Source organism: Balaenoptera musculus, chromosome 3 (assembly GCF_009873245.2).
Source record: "Balaenoptera musculus isolate JJ_BM4_2016_0621 chromosome 3, mBalMus1.pri.v3, whole genome shotgun sequence".
NCBI lineage: Eukaryota > Metazoa > Chordata > Mammalia > Artiodactyla > Balaenopteridae > Balaenoptera > Balaenoptera musculus.
Genome location: NC_045787.1, coordinates 6245790 through 6268379, shown reverse-complemented (window position 1 = coordinate 6268379; position 22590 = coordinate 6245790). Strand labels below are relative to the sequence as shown.

At 40.7% G+C, this 22590-nt stretch overlaps 1 protein-coding gene across 4 annotated transcripts in view; it reads right to left on the bottom strand.

The window, feature by feature from the left end:
* The window catches only part of ADCY2 (adenylate cyclase 2), a 434119-nt gene that overhangs the window by 97064 nt on the left and 314465 nt on the right, over window positions 1-22590 (bottom strand). For all 4 annotated transcript variants that reach the window (XM_036848640.1, XM_036848639.1, XM_036848641.1 and 1 more), the window contains exons 10-14: window positions 21188-21364; window positions 17667-17710; window positions 13746-13826; window positions 5072-5141; window positions 2378-2475 (exon numbers count right to left, since the gene is read on the bottom strand). In XM_036848640.1, the coding sequence (XP_036704535.1) occupies window positions 2378-2475; window positions 5072-5141; window positions 13746-13826; window positions 17667-17710; window positions 21188-21364 (470 nt within the window). The remainder of the gene's footprint in view (window positions 1-2377; window positions 2476-5071; window positions 5142-13745; window positions 13827-17666; window positions 17711-21187; window positions 21365-22590) is intronic.

Genomic DNA, 22590 nt, shown 5'->3' with positions numbered 1-22590 from the left:
GGGAGATTTGGGGCATGGGGAAAACCAAAGAAAAGCAAAGTAAATGAAACATAAAATAAGAGCGTAGAAGTGGGTCCACACGCATCAATAAAAGAATCAAAATACAAATGGAATAAAGTCACATTAATATACAAAAAGATATCAGATTGAATAAACAAAAAAACCCCGTAATAATAGATACTGTTTACAGGAAGCATACCCAACCAATAATGTCCCCAAGAGCACAGAAACTTATATATAGTCAGTATGACACAGGCTCAACATTTGTGACATCTGGATTGTGTGCAAATGCATATTTATTATATTATGCTCTGTACTTTTCTGTATCTTTGAAATATTTCAGAGCAAGAATTTTTAAAAAGAAAAAAAGAAAAATTAGGACATTAACGTGAAAGAAAAATGAAGGAAAAAGACTATACTATACTATACTATACTATACTATACTATACTATACTATACTATACTACACTATACTGTGAGGCCGGTATAGAAAGTGCAGGTCTAAAGTCTCCATGAAAGGCGTCCGCAGACCTTACTCTGCGCCTTCTAACTGCCAACACAGAAAGGGAAATGTGACCCGTACCTATTTCACAACACTCATGCTCAAAATCCAACTCATTGCTCAAGAGAAACACAATAATTGCTAATGATGCCTGAGGGAATGAACTTCGATGGGTTCCCGTAAAACAACACAACAGAAAAGAGACAAAAAAATAAAAGCGAAGACAGAAAAGACACCAACTTGATTTTTTTTTAAAGTGTAATTCCATGGAATGTTTTTCCTGGTCCCCAGAAGTCCTTTTGTCTTCTTTGGCATCGTCTTTTATAACACTCTGGTCACTTTCTCCCCTCCCAAACAGTAGGTGATAAACCCTGTCTTAATTGTGATGTAGAAAATATGAAAATACTCATCCAATAGGAAGATGTAGAAAAATGAATGAATGTCTCTACTTTAGAGTATAAATAAGGGCTCATTCCCCTTGGTAACACTTGTTTCAACTACATCACTTTTTACATGCCCTTCGGCTTTACTATTCAATAAGCCTTGTCTGTGCAGGAACAGCTGTTTCTCTCCTGCACCATGTGGCAGAGGCCTGGAACTTAGAAGAAGCTTAATTGTTAACATTTTTTTTTTTTCATTGGAAAACTGACAGGTTGACCTTGGCAAAGTTCACTGAAGACTGTGTAAGTCTAGAGGGAGAACTCATTTGGCAAATGTATTTCAATGCTCATTTATGGGGGGAAAGGGGAGGAAAGGCATGGCCAGTGGGAACCTCTTCTAAAAGGGGGGCAGATAGCTTTGGGATTGCACATGTGTGAATAATACCATCACTTGTTATTAATCTTTAAATGCCTTGGTATTGGCTAGTTGTCCAGAAGAACATCCTTTGGGGTATGGAGGGAAAGGCAGACCATTTCTTTCTAGTTTGCTCAGCATCTTCATGAGACAAACTGGAACCCAGCCTCAGCAATTCAGGTTGCCCACAAACGCTGGCTGCACCGCTGAAGTTAAATGCAATAATACAACTAACTCCAACTAGATTGAAAATGGTCGCTGTGGCCTTTACAAAAGAGGTAATGATGGGTGGAAAGAAAATTTTTCTTAAATTTGTTTCTTATCCCCAATTATTAGAAGAAGGACAAGCATTTTCTTTTAGACTGTATGATGAGGAAGAATCAGTTTCTTTAAAGAGAGTCAGTTGACTTACATTCCACTCCTTAATAAGGTGTAAGAGAACGTCTACCTAGGAATCATGGAGTGATTGGGTTTTCACCAGTAGGAGGAAAAATGTGAAAGTGTGAAATCTGGTTACCCAGTTCTCTGTATCCAGGTCTCTCCTGGGAGGGGCGAGCTGGAGAGGGGCTCATAACACTCAGAGATGGCGGAGAGGGTGGGCTTCAGGGAGAAGAACACGAAATCAGAATGGATGGGTGGGCAAAGTAAGCCCAGAGCAGGTTTTGCCCTTTCAATACATAATAATGTTGTTTGTTTATTAGAAACAACATCTGGTGATTTTGCTCTTTCTGGGTAAACTTGTTGGGTTACATTTCTTAGACATGAGCATCAGAATAATATGGAAATCAAAGTAAAATGGTTAAATTTATTTTTTTAAAAATCCCTAGAAGGTCAATCAACATGTCCACTTGGAAAATTCAAAATTACTAAAACTGAGTAAGACACGGGGACCACTTAACTTCACAGAGCCTGAAATCACCTCCCCTGCCCGCCGTCCTCTCCCCACCCTGCCTGCCGCCCGCCCGTGTTACATAAGCGCTCCGTTGGAAACTGTGCATCCTCTCGTGACCCTTAGTATAACTGAGTCCAGCAGAAATACACACCCAGTGAGAATCACAACGTAGAACCGTATGTACTTACTTGGGTAAGACCAGGATCTGCACGATGAAGATGCAGAAGAATATGAGGCAAGCGCAGGTCACGTAATACTTGAAGGCTGGCAGTGCAGTGGCTCGGTACTAAGGCGAGAAAAGAAACCAGGAATGACAAGTTGTCTGAGAGAAGGGCTGAAACAGTCATCCAGCAGGTACATCTAAGTGTACCTGGTTCATACATCACACTCGTCACCTGCAGACTGTGGAAAAAAACAACCTAAGGACAATGGCTGTTCCCCTCTGGCAACGAGAGCTCCCTCCCTCCAAATGAGCTGTGAAAGTGTGACTTCAAAGACCATGACTTTTGTGAGTCGACCTGTTCAGAAACCCATGGAGAGGCAATCGAATCCCTCCAGCAAGGAGACAGAGCACCTGGCCAGAAAGACGAGTGAGTGAACTGAATGGACCCACGAAGTGTGCAGGTGTCCTGCTTCCCTTGTGGGTCTGAGGTCCGAGATCGCTTGCGGAAAGCAACTGACTTTTCACATAGCCATATTTTACTTTTGAAGAGTACTGAGGAACTGCAATATTCTCGTTTTATTTATTTGTTTTAGCATTTTATTTTATTATTGAGAGGTGGTGAGCGAAATTATAAGACAGAAGACCAGCAGGCTCTGTCCTCTACGAACCTCTGTTTGCCTGTCCGGGTCTGGCTGTTGGACTCTTTCTACTTGCCCAGCATAATCAGCAGTTTCATACGGCTTGCCATAAACTGACCAGTGTAGCTTCCCGCCTGGGGCTGCCCTTCTTGGCTTATGCAGGAAAAGCCGGCCAACCCTGCACTCATGATGGTAACAGTCTGCCACATGTCCCCTTGACTCTGGTGATGGTGTGCCGGGCACTCTCAAGGCTTTCTGCGGACTAACTCATTTAATCCTCACAACAACTGCGTGAGGCAGGGACTACTGCTGTCTCTAGTTTTGGATGAAAAAAACTTTGGACCAGAACAACTGATTAACATTCTTAGAAACACACAGCACCTGGTGCAACCAGAATCTTCACCTCGCCGGACTGGCTCCCGAACCCAGGCTTCCAACCACGAGGCACTATTGCCTCTCAAAAAAGGGTTCTATGATAACATTAAAGGAAATAAAGGTTTTGTGGCAATGCTATTGAAGCCTCCTGACAATGCTGGCAGGTCGCATGAGTGTATCTGCACAAACTGTGTCCCAAGTTGTGGGAAGTTAGGTATGTATTTCTCGGGTTTAGCCTCTGGGATTTTGGTGCAGATGATGGACCTCTGGGTGGTCTGGTTTCTCTTCCTCTATGTCTTGCTGCCTTTTACCCCTCCTGCTGGCCCGAAGAGCAGGTTGGGCATAGGAGGACAAAAAGTGAGCTTAAATCTCAATACTGCCTAAAGTCTGCCTCAGAGTCGGCCTCTGCAAATATGTACGCATGGGGAACGTCAGCAAAAGCAGCATGTTTTAATAATGATCATTTTCTGTTTACTAGAATATTTCTTTGGTGACTTTTGTGACTTCATAGCCAGGATAATTTACAATGCTGATGAAGAAGCTCTGCTAGCGTAATTGCTGAAATGTGATTATATTTTATGCACTCAGTTATGTCCTTATTTTCTGTGCTTTGTGCAGAGACATGACTTGGAATTTCCTTGTGGTATTAATCAAGGAAAAGGACTTCTATCAGGAAGGAAATAATTTAACATTTAAACAGTAAGTAGTCATTAGTGTCTAAGTTGTTCAATAATAATAATAATAAATTGTATCAAACATCAATTTGGTAAACTCTCTGCAGTCAAAGTCTCTAACTTAGAGACAGAAAATTGATCTTCTTGATCACTAACTAGTACAAAAGAAAGCTTTGGTGTAATTGTAAAATCCAACCTTGATGAGTTTTGGAAAGAATTTTGATATTTTCTACGTCCATTCAATATCCATAAAACAATGAACTGGATTTTCTCAACAGAGTTTTAATACCTGTGCTGTGACTGTTGCCATTAACATAGTAGCTTTTGTTCAAACTAAGACTATAATTATACGGTTAGATGGTGCAAATTACCTCTAACCTTCTCTTTTTCTAGATCAACACGAAAAAAAAGGCAAATGAATAAGGCCAACCTAGAACACTTGTCCTTTCTGCAGTAATTACTTAATTCATTTTAGCAAATCCTGGTTAAGCTTGACATGTACAAATTAAATGTCTGGTTATTTATTCGTGCCTGAAATAGCTCTACTTTAGGAGTTAAAATGTGAAAGTATTTAGATGCAACAAAACTTAAAAGTTTCTAATTCTCCCAAACAGGGGTTGAATGTAAATCTCATATTTTTATCAAAAAGTTAAAATAATTTGTGTAAAGACCCTGTAAATTTGTCAGAAAGGATTTTGCTTTCTTTTAAAAACTTTTCTAAGAAAATTTCTCACTGAGAAAGCAAGATATTAACTTCTTCCCTTTCCCTTAGCTCCACATCACACAGACATCATTTACTAACAGGAGTGTTGAAAGAGGTGACTCGCCAAAGACAGAAACCTGGTAACCAGAAATGTGGTAAAACAATATATGCCTGGAAGAACCAAAGGAAAAGCTAGAAAGAAATCGGCTATGGTTAGAGGCAGTTTAAATGTTGCATGTAAAATGCTATGAATACAATTTCATGATGGAATTTTAAAAAAACGAATATTTTGGAAAAAACGATCGATTTTGAAGAAAAATATAGCTTACTTCTTTTTCTAGTATTTTATTGTAGAAAAGCAATGAGATTCTCTGAATGTCTTCAGACTTGAGCCACTGCCTGGAAACCAAAAGGATAGACACATCATAAAACCAAACCTCCAACCAAACACCTGGAACTATTTTTTAAAAATGACTTGCGTTCTTCTTTCTTCATAATGCCAAACATGGAATCTAGGTTTGTTAACAGGATATGCAAATATAATATGCTTATTCACACATTGCCCGCCTTGAAAATTCTATATTACAAACCAACTGTCAAACCAAATTGAAACTCAAGTTATCCAACTTAAATAATTAGGGAGATAAGTCATCAAAAGGACTCAAGTACGTCAATAAATTTATTCCCTGATGTCTTACTGAAACCATGTGGTACTTTCATCTCCTAAAGGATGTGGTTCAGGGAGAAGCACCATTTTTCTCAGCTTATAGCAAGCAACACGTCACAGAGCGTCAGAAATACTTAGAGTGGCTTCCAGATACAGGCAAGAAGATTTTACTCCTTTCACACTTACTAAAAATACTGTCATTGTCATGTTTTTCATTTCTATAAAGTAAAAAAAAAAAGTCATGCTTGAATACAGATTTCAAAAAATGGGTACAAATACTAATATAAGAAGCAATCAGGTCAGACCACTAACATAGTACGTCGATGCCAACATAAACACACACATACATAATACATATATATCTCTCAGACGTTGAAAAATAAAAGGCATATGGAAGTAACATTCTCACACATTGATTGACTTCCAGAAATCTGTTTTGGGAAAGCAGTTGAGATAGAGAAAGACCTTAAAGACAAAACCCTTCTTCACTAGAACATTGTGTATAATCGCAGGTTGAACGGCCACCCTGGGTGTATGATCCAGCAAGCTGGGCATATGATGCCCGGTACGGTCACACATTTTGCAATAAAATAAACACACAGTTTATGAAATAAAGCTAAGCAAACAGAGAGATAACACATTCTTATAGTCAAGAGTACAGAAATGTAAGAAAAAATTGAAATCTATGCATCAAGAAAAATACCTAGAAATAAATACGAACAAAATAAATTACCATCTAGGTTAAGTCATTACACTGAGGAATTTTTATTTCTACTTTCTGAGTTTTTAAAAATAAAGACTTTTATAATTAAAATATATAATTACCTGAATTGCATATGTATATGCGTGTAGTATTTATGCATAAATACCTGCATATTTATGCATATATTTCCAAGTGTATATAACTACATATCTACATCTACATTTATATCTATACTTATATATCTGTATATAGGCAGAGAGAGTATATATATATATATATATATATATATATATATATATATATATATATATACTTCTAGAGATAAAATGTTATACCTGTGAAAACAATGATCAATTCCCAAGAATTCCTAAATATAGTACTTTTCCAACCCATTGGTCATATCTCTCTGGATTTTGACTACCTGCAACATATTTGGGAGATAAAGGCAAATGGGGAAGGCCTTTGACGATCCAGGAATAAAGACCAAGTGAACTGTCGCACGTTATCCCATCATCAACAGGGACAGTCACCTCCTCATTTCAGACTCAGGTCGAAACGTACACTGAGGTTTCACATCAGGGTTGACCCAGTTAACCCAGGAGACCGGCACATTTGAGGAGGAACATCTCCAGGGCTACCTGGACAGCCGTGTGCCTGGAACATCTGGACAGTTGTGAAGATGCTCACAGCACACGCACCACGATGAACTTGAGTTTCCCAGGAGACTAAACCACAGACAGCGCAATTTCAACTGTGGCCCAGAAGTCAGTCATGTATTCTAGAATGATTGCCATTAAAAGTGAGAACTTTAAAAATACTTTTGGATTCAAGGTTATAAGCTTTAGGTATCAGGAAAATAATTTTTTTTTTTGATATTATGACTGCCCCAGCAGCAGAGATAGGTTATTGTTCTGTTTTATGGCACTAGTTGGAGGAATCAAACGTTGGTTAATATTAGAAGGAGCAGAAAATAAAATGTAAGATAAATTTTAACTATACTCATTTTTTAGAACTGTGTTTTCATTATGGATATCCTATGAATAATGTATGCCAGTAACTTATTAAACAGTTTTTTTCTTTATTACGGATGAAATTTCTATTTAAAAAATGCTCCTGGATAATATAAGCTTGGAAATAAAATACGAGCAAAATTTATAAAGTGGAGATAAAACCAGTTCCTCATTGGTTAGTGGGGCCGCCATGTTTCTAGGTTTTAGTTACCTGTCTGTCCTGCAGGTAGACAGGAAGCACTCAAGACAAAGTCTGCCTTTCTTTGTGTCCCCAACACCTAACACAGGTTCATAAGACTTGATCCCTGGACGGATGCTTGGGGAAATGACTGAATTCCAATGCTGGTTCAAGGTATTTGCTCATAAGAGTCTTGGCTGCAAGCAGAGTTGCTGTACAACTAATTAGCCATAAGGCCGTTTTGCCATAATAGATAAAATAGCTGTTGATTCACAGTTTTGGATTCATTACACTAGAAAATGATAATATATCAATCTTTGCACATCCTTCAGTGAGCAGTCATCTCTCCCACCCACTAAAACCAACAGTTTACCAAGCTATGGCAAATATATAAAAGGCGGCTAGTAATTGACAACAGTCGTCGAGAGCATTAATCATTGGCTCTTTGGCTGATCTAGATACAACAGCTTGTTCTCTCCTGCCGTCTCTACCAAATTTATCATGCAGTAGTAGAAGCTGGAGACAAAAGGAGAATCCAGGTCCTATCCTCCCCAAAAAGAAATGGTTGTATAATTCTTGATGAGTATACATTTCTTTTTAAAAATTTTAAAATTTATTTTATTTATTTTTTTAACATCTTTATTGGAGTATAATTGCTTTACAATGGTGTGTTAGTTTCTGCTTTATAACAAAGTGAATCAGCTACACATATACATATATCCCCATATCTCCTCCCTCTTGCGTCTCCCTCCCACCCTCCCTATCTCACTCCTCTAGGTGGTCACAAAGCACCGAGCTGATCTCCCTGTGCTATGCAGCTGCTTCCCACTAGCTATCTGTTTTACATTTGGTAGTGTATATATAAGTCCACGCCACTCTCTCACTTCGTCCCAGCTTACCCTTCCCCCTCCCAGTGTCCCCAAGTCCATTCTCTACGTCTGCATCTTTATTCCTGTCCTGCCACTAGGTTCTTCAGAACCATTTTTTTTTTTTTTTTTAGGTTCCATATATATGCGTTAGCATACGGTATTTGTTTTTCTCTTTCTGACTTACTTCACTCTGTATGACAGACTCTAGGTCCATCCACCTCACTACAAATAACTCAATTTCGTTTCTTTTTATGGCTGAGTAATATTCCATTGCATATATGTGCCACATCTTCTTTATCCATTCATCTGTCGATGGACATGGTGAATTTTTTTGCCATTTGATAGTGAAGATCATGAAATAGACAGAATTGTGGTATTTGGCACAGAATTTGGCTTAGATGATTTGGTGCAATATAGGGACTGGGCATGTGCTGGGACATTTCAGTATAGTCTGGATATGTGTCACCAGTGATATACGTTACACATGTTGATGAGAAATAGCTGAGCCCCTCCTCTGTTCATTTTACTCCCAGGGGAATCTGCAGAGGCTTAGAGAAGATTTTTTTATATCGTAAAGAATGTATGTCTGACATTAGATCCTGAATCCTTAGTGATCGGCCTTGAGAAAGAAAGTAGCATTGCTTTCTCTAAGATACACCCAAATACAACTATAACCATGTATCTACACGCATTTTAAGTGCATCTAAGTATTTTTTGCATTTTTATTTTTTGCAATCGAATCTTTAAAAATTTTGTTGCTAATGTTTCAAGATGTCCATTTCAATGTTTCTCTTTTATTTTCTTTATTTTATCTTTTATGGCAAAACTGTCTTATGCCAATTAGTCCTGAGGTGAATTCCCTTGCAGCAAAGATATTTATGGTGAGACTACCGGACCCACACCTACCCTGTGCCTTCCTTTTCCCACAGCAGGTCAGGTTTGGCCAAAGGCTTCTTCCTTGAAGCCATAAGTGATGGGCCCAATTCCTCCTCTTTTGTCCTCAGAGTTAAGGAGAGCACATCCTCCCCACAGACCTCACGTCTCTGTGGGTTCTCTGAGGTGGCCTCAGTTCCCATTACTGATTCATAGGAAACTCAGAGATTTATAAATGTCATTTGGATATTTGGAGTCAGAAAGACTTGTGTGGGAAAATAAGGTCAAATATTTTGGGGAATTGGAACTACAGACAGAGACAAGAATGGAGAACGTGTGTAATATTCCTGGTCTCCTGAAACTGTTCCTGACTCAAGTGGTCTCTGGCACGAAGAAAGTCAACCCCGCCCCTGCGCTACACAAAAGAATGATTATTAATTTATACTAAGTTGTTTTTGTGCTAGGCTGAGGCCAATAAAGGAAATTCTAAACAAGATCTTGACTTGAGCTGAGAGGCAAAGTACATCCACATCCTCATGCAGAATTATTCTGGAATGTTATCACAAAGGGGATGTTAAAATAGAGAGAAGACCACTTTCCTTGCGTTATGGACTGACTGTTCGTATCTCCCACTTCATACATTGAAGGCCTAACCTGCAGTGTGCGTATCTGGAGATGGGGCCTCCAAGGAAGTAATTAGAGTTGAATGAAGTCCTAAGGGTGGGGACCTGACTCAAGAGAATGAGTGAACTTATGAGAAGTGACACCAGAGAGCTCGCTCTTTCTCTTTTTCTGCGTAGCCCAGAGGAAAGGCCACAGGAGCACACAGCAAGGGGACTGCCTTTTGCAAGTCAAGGAGAGAGTTCTCACCTGAAACCAACCATGCTGGCACCCTGACTCGGATTTCTAGCCTTCAGAGCTGTGAGAAAATAAATTTTTGTTGTATAAGCCACTCAGCCCGTGGCATTTTGTACGGCAGTCCCAGCTGACTAACACACCACCTATCTATGCAGCCTTGAATCCAAAGGTCCAAGTGGCCTCAGTTGTGCACTAAGGCCCTGGGTGACCTGTGGCATTTGGGAAAGGTGGTCCATGGACCTGCAGCTGAAATAAATGATGCTGGATAGGTGGTCTCTCGGTGTGGAAGCCTGACCCTTCCCCAGCCCTGGGGTCGGCCGGTCATCCACCCATACATGAACATCACCCCACTCAGACATAATTAAACCTGGGTCCCGTGTCCTTCATTAACTCACCAGCTCCTTTCCTGCACCCCAGAAGCCCCTGTTTGTCCCCTTTTGAACTTTTCACATTACTTCTTTCCTACTGTTTTGTTTTTTTTTTTAAACCAATCTGGAAGAACCTGACATGGCAATCTCATTCTGAATATTAACTGTACAGCACACCCCTCTATTGAGATGAATCTTACAGGAGCGCCCAGCTCCTCAAGAGAAGAATACTGCCGTGGAGGGGATGGCCTGGTCCGTCCACCCACAGGGCTTCCCCTTCCCGGCTCTGCACCTCCCGAGGGGAGAAGCTTCTGGTAATCCTCCTCGGGGCAGACCTCTGGTACACACTTTCTTCCCTCTCACCTCGCTGCCAACTAAAAACTGCCACTTGTCACCTGCCTCTACAAGGACTTTGTCACTGGCCTCTGCTGTCGCTGACCTTCAACACACCTTCAAAGGGGTTCAGGGTGGAGATCATGAATGAGGCACTCTGTGCTCTGGGAAAACTGGCAGAAAAGGCCTTCAGATAGTTAAGATATTTCCAGGAGATTTTATGAGCCCAATTTCTTGCCTCTTCTCACATCTAGAAAAGCACTAAAATCATTAATGGGCACGTCTGCTCCTCGTGACTAGGAGCAACCTTCTGCCTCAACATGTGCTGGGTTGCACGTGCCCCCCTTCACCAAGATCACGTATACACTGACCTCCTCCCCACCTCTTCGGACAGTTGCTCAGAGCTACCTGAGAGGCTGTCTCCTGGCCTACAGTCCTCACTTTACCCCCAGTAAAACTTAATTCACAACTCTCAGGTTGTGCATTGTTTTTCAGCTGACATCACCCACCCAGACTAAGTCAAAACCTCTGCCCTGAGCTCCGTCCTCACGGGGACCTGGCCATCTCTGGTTTGGCTCTGCAGCATTCACTTTAGGGTCCTCCTGTCTTAAGGAATCCTCTGCACACCAGCAGGATGGAGGTGATCACACAGTCATTGGTTAGAACCATTCAGAGTGCTCACGCCCCACCCCCGTCAGGCGGACTCCAAGTTGCTTCTCAGGGCATCCAACTTCCCACTCAAGCCTCTTTACCCTGAGAGCCTCCTGCAGGGGCGTCCTGTGTCCTGACTGTGCTAAAGGCTGGTAAGCACACCTCTGACTCTGGTGCGTCCTGTTGTCACACCATGACGGTTTCCCTCTCTCCCTCTTAGTTTCCTTCAAGGTTTGGCCCAGGTGTCACCTCCTCCAGAAAACTTGAGACTTTTCGTCTGTGCTGTCCTGCTCCTCTTCACCTGTCACAACCGTAGGGCATTTGTGCAGCGATCTTTCTTCCCCTCACTCAGGGCTTTGAGGGGTAACACCAGGCCTGGGGTCTTGGTATGCATGTCTGATGCTGAGCAAATGACATTGCTCACCCTTTAACCAATGCTCGCTAAATGAGTAAAGGAATGAATACATGAAAATCTGCATATAAATCACTGTTTTATGTCAATAGCAGAAAACGACTGAATGGTACATCAAGCCTGGAGTCCCTACTGAATCCTCAAGGGGAAAATCAAATAAGATCAGAAGAACATCTTATCGAAGAACAAGAGAAGTTAATGAGTAGGGCATAACAGAATGGGAGTGAAGCTAATTAAAAAAATAGGTGCATAATAGCTTCCATTTTAAAAATTCCCCTTTTGATTTTTGAGTACAGCATGACATTTTCTTCCACTTGATTTCTGAAATGTGTTGGGAAAATTACAGCATAAGCGGTTACACCAACGTTAACCACGACTTTAGCATAAAACTACGTTAAAACACAAAGGTGGTAACCAAACATGTATTTGAGTACAAAATGATACCATACTGACAGACAATTCACAAACAACCTTGACAAAAATAAAGCAAAGCCAATGATTGTACTTTCTAATGATTCCTTTAGTAGGAACGTTCTAAAAAGTGGGCATAAAAGTAGTTTAACAAGGTAGGCGTCCTGCATGAAGACATGCTGAGGCTGATTTTATACATTCGTTTTTTATTATTACTATTATCATCGTAATTGGCTAAACTTCGTCAAGGAACAAGATTTCTTCTCTCTTCTGCTGTATTTTATTCCAGTGGGTTACAGAGTAGTAACTGCTATTTCCTCCGGTTGAATGAATCTACATTGTGTGAAATCAGACTTCCCTGGGTTTAAGCTGCCAGTACATTACAGGTAATCATTGTTGCTCAGTTGTGAGGTGTTGAGGCTTCAATCAGGGCAGAGTTGAGACTATTTTTCACTTGGATCCTGGTATCAGGCAAAGCAGAGCACCTATCTCGGCACTGCTGATGTGCCCTGAGTGATCTATGGCAGGTGGAAGGTTTTATCTATTTGGGGTATACAACGGGGATTAGGCAGGTGTGCATTCAATGTGCTGGCCTATCTGAATTGCAGCTCTAGCCAGCCCTAGAGACTTTATTGTATATGTATGGAACTCCACACATACACACACCACCTACATACATACATACACTCATGCGATTCCTTCATAAGTCCTGTAAGTATTCTGAAATGCACACTTGCAAGGCACAGTGTAGAAGAGGTAGGCATTTTGCAAAGCTGTGTAACTTAATTTTGGAGGCACAGTTCCAGGTGAAAATCATTTACACTTTCCACGAGTCAACTTTCATGATAAAAATTCAATAGGTTTCCATAAAGATGAAAACTTTCGCATAAAACTTTTTCATTTGGATCTACTAAGGTTTTCACAGCAGTTTAATTCAATAAACATTTATGGAGCATCTAATGAGTACCAGGAAACACACTGAGTTGTTTACCTCCTGCCTTTCATGAGGTCAGCCATGGCACACACACCTAAGGAGAATTCCAAGGCCGGTGAATGTAATCATTCTGTGCAAGCCATGAAAGCCACCACCTTCTTTAAATCTTGTCTCCTGCCTTTCTGGACCATTTAAAACTACAATAGCAATTCTTGGCTTTATAGACTGAATGATATTTTGGCCTCCAAACAATTGGTCTTCCTCCTGCTGCCTCCATGAATTCAGATTCTAATGCTCAAGACCCTCTTCCAGGATTTAGAACACAGGTACCTCCACATTCTCTGATTTTTCGGGGTGGGGGGATGTATGCATCTTGAATAGTGTCACACGTTACAACTTAATGATTTTCCCATGTGGAATCTATTGATCTTTAAAAAATATGCTACTGAACACACTATGCTCTAATTTTCTCTCTATAATTATGTATCATGTTGTTTATCAGTAATTTACTTGGGGAGGATTAGGCAGAGTTAAAAACTTTTTAAAAGATGAAATACTACTAACAAAAGCTATTATTAAGGACGCTTGAGGTGAAATGAATGAACCGTCTCAGAAAACTTGGCTTTGTCATGATAAGTATGACAGAGTTTGGGGGGAAATTCTTTTGGAAAATATGTCATTGTTTTCAAATAATAGGATTGAAATAAGAGAGGAATGATAATTTAAAAGTACTCACTTTTGTGCATTGATTCCATCAATTGCTTGAATCATCCTTTCATTTAATTCCTCTTCAAATCTTTTCTTTTGTGACTTGGTTCTACATGAAGGAGGAAATATTTTGGGTAAGAATATTATTACTAAACTAAACAGTAAGCCTGTGCGTCTATGATGCCAAAACCTCTGTCTGATTCTGTTCACTGAATTTTTTTAAAAAAGGAAACAGTCTATGTGCAGCCTTTTCTCTATTAACATATAGCCACTCTGTGGATTGAATGAATTGGCTAGAGTTTTTGGTGCAGTAAAATGTTGCCTTACTACTCAGAATGAAATTAAAAAGCAACACTGAAAGATATGGCCTTGGTGTCTGAGATAAAAGAAATTTCTGTCCCAAGAGATGCACTAGCCCTTGAATTGTTGCCTTTATAAACTTTATTTTATGACAGAACATACTGGCTTTGGAAATTCCCTTGTAAAAATCTGGTGTGGTTGACAAAATAATCATTCCTGTTTTATGTTTTCCTTGGTCAATTTTCAAGAATTTTCAGAACTAAAGTCTTACTTGAGACACGTCAAAGCTTCATTGCATGTATTTAAATGTTCCTCAGTTTCGGAAAGCACTATTCACAGAAAACCCCACTTATATGTGCAGACCGCTCACTTGATCTTGGAAGTAAATAATCTGCAGTCATAATATAAAATGTTTTGCAAATAAATTGTGCCAAGATAAGAATGAGTTCTCCAAGGTTCATTTGACAATTAGCATGAGAATGATGTAAAGGAGAAAATCAAAATAATACCTGTTTTTAAAAGTTAAACATCTACTGCAAAGAGTATAAGCACATCTGGCCCTTCCCAAACTGGCCTGAACGAGCCTGCACCTGAGTCTGGGTGTCCTAGTCACCTAGTCCCATGGGAGTGAGCACAAGCCTTTGTCTTGTGGTTGGTTAAATTACTCACTGAATAGACCTCCTACTCTAGAATAAAAATAATACTTTTCTGAGTTTAGAACTGCCTCTCTATATAGATAAGAATAGTATTCAGTGTGCAATATCATATTTATCTGTAATTAAATCTCATGGAATTATCATTAATGAGATGGATGGGTAATCTACCTACATTATATCATTGTTTGTGGATTCACACTTTCAGGTCCTGCTTTCTGTAAACAGGCTAAGGGCAGTTTTTGTTCAAAAACAGAACGATATTAAGTGATCCACCTATAGACACCAAGCCAATGGAATTAAGAGGTTTTGGCATGCCAAATTCCAAGCTAAATTGGAAGGCAAATTAATTTTGATCCTTCTTTTAAAAAAAGCATGGCATCTCAGCAATCATCTAGGATGGCTCATTCCCATTTATGGCTGAGGTGCTACCTTCATTTTAGACTCTTCTTTTTCTTTTTATCAGCCCTATGCCAAGCGTTGGGATTCCTGACTTCAGTTTGGTGGCTTTCTCTTTCAAAAAGTGTCTCCAAGTGTGAGAAGGAACAGTGTAGATGCCTTGAGCTCACAAGAAAATTTAACCCTTCCATCATATGTCCAGGGTGCTAACAATGGCACTGTCGTCGTGAGTCTGTTTTAGGATTAGCTTAGATAATGCCTGTGCGGTGCTCAACGCAGTAAATGTGGCACATGAAGTAGCCAATAAATGCATGTTATCATGCATCCTTTGCATTCACTAATTTTCTGGCTAACAGCTCTTAACATGTAGACAGTTTCCTTGTCTCCACAGTTTTGTGACCTCCGCTACAGAAGTGATAGGATACCCTTGGGGCTGATCACCTCCCCACGAGGAGTTCTTAATTCACCAAGCAGGGCTTTGTTCCTCAGATTTTCAACGTTTCAGCATTTTTGACCTTCCTGTCCTCGTTCCTGCCCTACCGTTGGCTTCCCCAGTACTCAGTGTCCCCAACCCCTCTTTCCAATTCCTCTCCATTCTCTCTCCTGAGCTCCTTCCCCGACCTGTCCCAGCCCCAGGCCTGGGCTGCTATATCTAAGGAGGTGTGGAAGAGGTCCTGCTTTATCTCAGATGATGCTTCACTGCCCCGTGACGCCCACTCACTGCCAGGCTGTGGGCTCAGAGAGGTTTTAGGACCTTGGCCATGTTACATAGGCAGGACGTACAGAGGAAGTCCCAGGTGAGGCTGATTTGAAAGCCGAGCTCTCTCTGGGAGGCTTGGGGCCACCAAAGATCAACCACCACGGAGGAAAGTGGAGTAGATGTGGAAGAAGCTCTTAGGGGGGCAGGCAGGACAGGAGAGCAGCTACGAACACAGGTTTTGGGGTCATAGACCCTGGGCATGACCACGGCCTCGCCTCCACAGTCACGTGACTCTGGTCATCTCCTAACCCAGCACCTTGGTTTCTTCCCTCCTAAAATGATAATGGCAATTGCATCTACCTTGGAGTAACCCTGTAGGGATGAAATTAGGTTCCCCATGTGCCTGGTGCAGATAAAAATGACAGCTTCTCATCACTGTCTTTCAGACAGTGGTCATCCCCAAAGACACTGCCCACATCATACTGGCACCGCACGAGGTATTCCCCACTAGACAGATAAGAGGACATAGCACATATAAGGCGAAAGGATGTCCATGAAATTCTGTAGACAGTTGTTTGCAGATGTGCTAGTCTCTTATTGGCCTGAAGAGTCAAGCCTTCTCAAGATATGTGACGGGCCCAAAATATTTCTTAAATTACCTTAATCTCTCTTTAATTTGGCATTTGCCACTTAAAAAATAACACTTCAAAAGCCCAAGAACCCAATTTTCCTTATAACATAGGGCTCTAAGTGTTATATGTCAATGTTAAAATTTCAAATTTTACACAAAATACAAATTAGAGCTCATTACAACAAAAATAAAGTAACATAGAGGGATCTGAAATAGTGTGCCCTAAAGATCTGGCAGGGAATGATCTAACTACTTTCAGGCAATGAGTTTTCTACAGGAATAAACTCACGTCTCTGTGGGGAAAGAAAAGCTGACTCAAGTTTTGGGCCTTTCATTAATTATCCTAACATCTTCAATAAGAAGTACTTAGCTCCCAAACCAATGCAAAAGTAAGACTCTGAGCCCCAAAGCTAGAGGAACACAGACAAGGAAAAGGGTTAGTGTCTGTCTGTGATCTTGTGAAGATGACAAAGGGACCTGCAGGCCTTTGTGGAAGCGAGTTTTCTTTTTTTGAGCAGGGTGGGCTGCACTTCTTTTCACTATAGAAAGGCTGATGAGCCCTGGAGGTGGTTCTTGGAGGAGATGAGCGTTTCATTTCTTGCAGGGAGATGTTGCTGCTGTCCTGACTGGGAGGAGGGTGAGGGTGATGGGTGTGGCCCCAGAGCTGGTGGTTTCCCCTCCCCCTGCCCCCTGCCACTCTCTAGGCCAGCCTCGGATGACCTTCTTGACCTGCAGCAGCTCATGGACTGGGGGCAAGGAGTCCCTGGCCTCTCCTTGCCTCATCCTTGCCTTCAAGTGATTGAGCCTCTCTGGTCCTCAGTGTTGCCATCTGTAAAATGGTAGACTACATGGTCTGTAAAGGGCCTTCCATCCAAAAAAAAAGGCTGGACTTACCTTGCTTTTATTTCTAGGATTCAACCCCAGAAACATCATTTTAAGTAAGTTACTCATTTTAAGAAAGTTCAATTTTTTACTACAAATTAATATGAAGAAGAATCATTTTAAGAAAACAATTTAAAGTTCTAAAGTGTTTACTAGGCAGTGTTTTCCTTTTCCCTCTTTTAACTCTAATAAAACGACACCAATAATCCTATTTTTAGAAGCTGAAAGCAATTTAGTAGGGGTTTTCACAAGTAGCTGCTCTTTTTTTTTGAAGAAGTAGACTTCAAAATTACTATAATTGATGATAATTACTTTCAGGAATAAATAAAAAACAATTAAGCCTTTAAAAAATTAGAAAGCGGAATGTATACACATATACTATACCTTAAGGTGCGACTTTGAAAATTATGCTGACCCATTGGTACATCCTATTAAAAAAAAGAGTGTTAGTTGCCAAAAACATACTTTAAGAACCTTGCAGTGATAATGATGTATATTTCTTCTTCTATCATGGAAAATATCATTTAGGTAACAAATAACTACCCATGGGGAGAAAAAGAGCTTAATTATAAATGTGAAACATGATTAAAAATTCAGTTTATATTTCTAATGTTGTTGTAATCTATAAACTCTGGATGTTGGAAGTGTCAGGATTGTGGTCTGAATTTTTAAAATTTCCATCCTGATATTTGCAGATATGATTTCAAACGATGCCTGCAGAGGACTGTTATTAAAGTTACTGTAGACAAATGATGTGAAAATGTAGTTTGACATCAGACAAAAATTTTAAAAATGCTTTAAAACACAAACATGATCATAAAATCTATAGTCAATCCTTATCACTGACTGGGCTGTTAAGAAATGGGACTATTGGTTAAGTGTGTGAAAGCGAGAATCACTGATCAAAAAGAAGAAATCTACATATGAGTGCTGGTAGTTCCTAAAAAAGGTCAATGAGAGAGAGAGACATTGGTCAGAGTTAATCAGTGGGGGTCTCCACTGCCAAATGTTCAATAATAGACTTAAAAAACCACAAGATTCACTTTCATACATTTAAATAAAATAAAATAATTAAAATAAAACTTGGGACAAAGTGGCTCCAAATAAACTGTTCTTTGTTGCTTTGATCTCCAAGGTTAGATCAGGAAATATATTCAGCCTAGGGAAAGGTGAGTCTTAAAAAAATAACTGAACTCCAAGTTTTATTATATAAAGTAGAATAATGCATTATTTACCAGCTCTATCAACGTTAAATCAAGAGTCAATGAAGTTCTGCATAGGGGATTAGATAAAAGAAATAACTTTTGGCAATGACAACTGTTCAACCCTGGGATGTATTAATAAGAATGGCAATGGGATCTTTCTGAAACTGAGTAAGGGGCACAGTCCTATGGGCTTCATGTGCTAATAACCAAAGCCTCAGATGTCCTCTGTCTCTACTAAGGCAGTCTCTAGGCTCCATCTCTGTGACTGGAGGCCAGCTGGTCAAGAAAAGTGAGTTTGTTCCAGAGGCCCTCTGATTTTTATACACAATTTCCTGAAGTTCAAATCTCTAGCCAGTTACAACTCTCTTGAAAGAGGCATCTTCACTAACACATAATAACAGATTAAAGTCAGGCTGAAATCTTTCCTTCAGTGTTTTGCTGAGATAGTAAGGCAGACAGTTGCTCTTAAGTCCCGAGACAATAAAGACTGATAAGAAATTAGCAACCACAGCAACATCAATCACACACCCAGAAAAGTGAGGCCTTATTTTCACAGGTACACATATGAAACAGCACAGAAAATTATGTTTTCATATTTAGATCTGATTCTTATTTCTTGAAAACCAACCAACCAGCCAACCAACCGACCGACCGACCGACCAACCAACTCTTGGTTTATAACAAATCTCGATGAGAGATATTAGCCATTAATACTAATAATAAATGCAGTGTTGAGATGAAATTATCCAACTTTTTTCATAAGAGTGATAGAAGCATCGACTTTCCCTGACTACTAGATCCTAGGGTCTTAGGGTACCTTTCCTCTAACAGGGTCTAGTTGCTGGAAGGTTCCAGTTGCCCCAGTCCTGCCTCCTTGGATCTTTTCTCTTCTTATGATATCATCCAGCTCCATGGCTTCAAATATCATCTAAAACCTGATGCTTCTCACAGCCACATCCCCAACTGGGACCTCTTCCCTGAGTTCCAGACTCGCACACCCAACTGCCAACTTCCTAGCTGCACTTCGGTGTCTAAAAGGCATACTGATTTGAAGATGTCCATTAGCAAGACCTGGATTTTTCCATCTGAAATCCCCTGACTTTCCCCAAGTATTTGTCCTCTCAGTTCATGGGATCATCATTCCTCTAGGGGTGCAGCCAAAAGAGTGTGGATTCATCCTTGATCCTCCTTTTCACACATATCCACTCCATCACCAAGTCTTATATGTTCCACTTTCAAATTATAACCTGAGTTTGCTTCTCACTGTTTCCACTACTAAAATCTTAGCATAAGAGGGCACCATCCTCCTCCCTCGGAACACTGCATTCTTGCTCCATTACCCAGAGCATTAATTATGCTATGCCCTCCCCTTGCGTAAGACCCTCTAACGACTTCCCATCACAATCAGAATAAATGATACATGATCACTTAGAGCCTCTCACCCTGATGACCTCCCCTTGCTTATTGCTGATGACGCTACAGCCACACCAGCCTCCTCTCTGCCCTCAAAGATGCCAGTTCATTTCCATCTCAGGGCCACAGAATTTGATTTGCCACCGACTTCTCCCCTTCTCTGAGATGTCCCGAGCCGCCCCATCCAGAGTAGCCACACCATTCACTCCCAAAGACGATACTCCCATTTTCTCTCCATCATGGCCCTGAGCAGCACCTGGAGTGATCTTGTTTGTTCATTTGAGTCCTACTTAGGGTCTCTCTCTTTCCAACAGAATGCAAACTCCTCTAGGACTTGCCCTGGTGGTCTCCCTTGTTGACTGCCTGATGGATCATGATCTTCTGTCAGATCATTTATTTTTCAGTTGAAAAAGAAGAAAGGAAGTTGAGAAAAGAGATGTAACTGAGACAAAAACAAGAATGCTGAGCCCCTGCCTTTTGGGCTTGGGTGTGTGCTTGTGAAATGTCCACTTTTACCTGACAGCCTGGTATGTTTCTTTTTCTCGTCAGCTAATAAGAATTATGTAACATCCCATTTTCTTTCTTTACCTCAAATGCATCCCTAATACAATTAATGCCATTCTGCATGAAATTTTACTCAGAGATTGTTTTAAAATCTAACTGTACCACTGGGATTATTCTAAGTGCTCAACTGTCTTTACTTTTCTCTCCTCTTACGAGTTTTTCTATTGTCTATCTGCACTTCAGCTATCTTATTGAGAATGTCCCTGTTGTAAGGAGCATTGGGACTTTATTCTCTGTTGGAAGTAAGGATGATGTAAATAAAGATCTCCAACAATAGAATGTACATTGCTTCTGACACAGCCTGAATCTCTGGGTGATGAAGAGACAGTTTTAATGATGCCACTCAAATTCCAAGGACATCATGCCTTCATTTGTTCTCTTATTAAGATGCTCGGGCTTTCTATTGTACTTCATAATAGCAGAAGCAAAACACAAACCTGGATTTAAAAAAAGAGTTCAGTTGTATTCAGTTGCTACTGTCAGTTGTAAGTAACAGTCTTGGGTAATAAAGTTATAATGCAAAATCACTCTAGGTTAAAACCCTTAGCAATGCGGGATTGGTGCTCATTGATAACCTGATATCTGTAAGGAATATCTGAGAATGCCAATCTGAGAAGTCGGAGATGGTAAGCTTGCCTCATTACAGACAAAAGTTACTTTGGCAGGAGATGCCTTTTGGGGAACTAGCTTTCGCCCAGCGCTAAGGGCATGGGGAGGGCATACCGTGGTGCTGATCTTGCCGTTCTCTGTGGTCATGCTGTCTCTGTGATGCAGGTGTGCAAAGGGCTTGGCCGCCCCCCAGGACTCCAGGTACCGGGTCATGCGGACAGAAGCCCTCATCTTGGCTCCATCGAGGGTGGGTCGAGGTCTGAAGAGGTGCTGGGGGCTCCGTCGTTCTCCCTTGGGGTGAGAAACAAAGCATTACACCTGGCGGGGCACAGGTGCACAGCCTCCCGCCTTCCTGCTCTGCCCACCAAGAAGCTTCTCTTGAGTAAGCAGATTCCTCTAACATCATGCCCTTCACTTTCCTGGTTCCTACTCTCATTCCTTCAGTGACTGGTATTCAGTGCCATGAGCTGTTGGAGCCAAGTGATTTTTTTCAGACAACAAAACTTACCTGTAATTGAAAATTAAGGAAAAATAATAGCTATTTTAAGGGATGTTTTTATAAAGTTGATTCTTAGACAGAATATGCTGGTCTGTTTCAATGTATTCTTGATGGTTGTGTTTTTTCCTAAAGCGATTGGGGCTTTTCTGATGCTAAATGGCCCCCGAATATCGGTGTTTTGGTGTTCTTTGCCTGAACACAATGTTCTTTCTTTTTTCTTTTTAAATTGGGGGTATAGTTGCTTTACAATGTGGTGTTAGTTTCTGCTGTACAATGAAATGAATCAGCTATAAGTATACATCTATCCCTTCCCTCTTGGGCCTCCCTCCCACCCCCCCATCCTGCCCATCTAGGTCACCACAGAGCACAGAGCTGAACTCAGTGTTCTTTGTACACATTTTTTTAACCTCTTCCCTGTGCCGTCCCTGCCCCATCACCGCACAGTTTGTCCCGCTTGTCATACATCTGTCTCCAGATCAACCCTCTAGTCAGTTGGAAGTTTGTCTCTGAAGGTGAAACTGGGGTTTTAGGGAGGTTATTGTGAGTAAACATTAATAAACTTGATCTCCTTGATTTTACGATATTGGTTTTGACAATTCAGAGGTGTGTCTTGCTGCTCTCTGCGCTATTTACCAGCCTGCGATTTGGAGGGAGTTGACAGAAACCCTCAGAGCTTCAGTTTCTTAATCTGTAAATAGCAGTAGTACCCATTTGGCAGGAATTTGGGAAGGGTTAAAAGAGATGAGAGCTCTAAGCCCCTGCTCTGGCCTGACACATGGTGTGAAGAGAGTTAGAGCCAGCAGCTGTCTGCATGCGATGAATGGTGTTTACTGTATCAAAGTTACCATGTCTGCACATAATGTACACACATAAGTGTATACATGACATTTACTTGCCAATCTTCTAGAAGTTTCTTCTTTCCCTTTTTCTTATATCTTCATCCTAATTTCTCTCATTAGATTTTTATCATCTGAAGCCCTGAGCAAAATCCTTATCTTTATTTAATTTTCTAACTGCC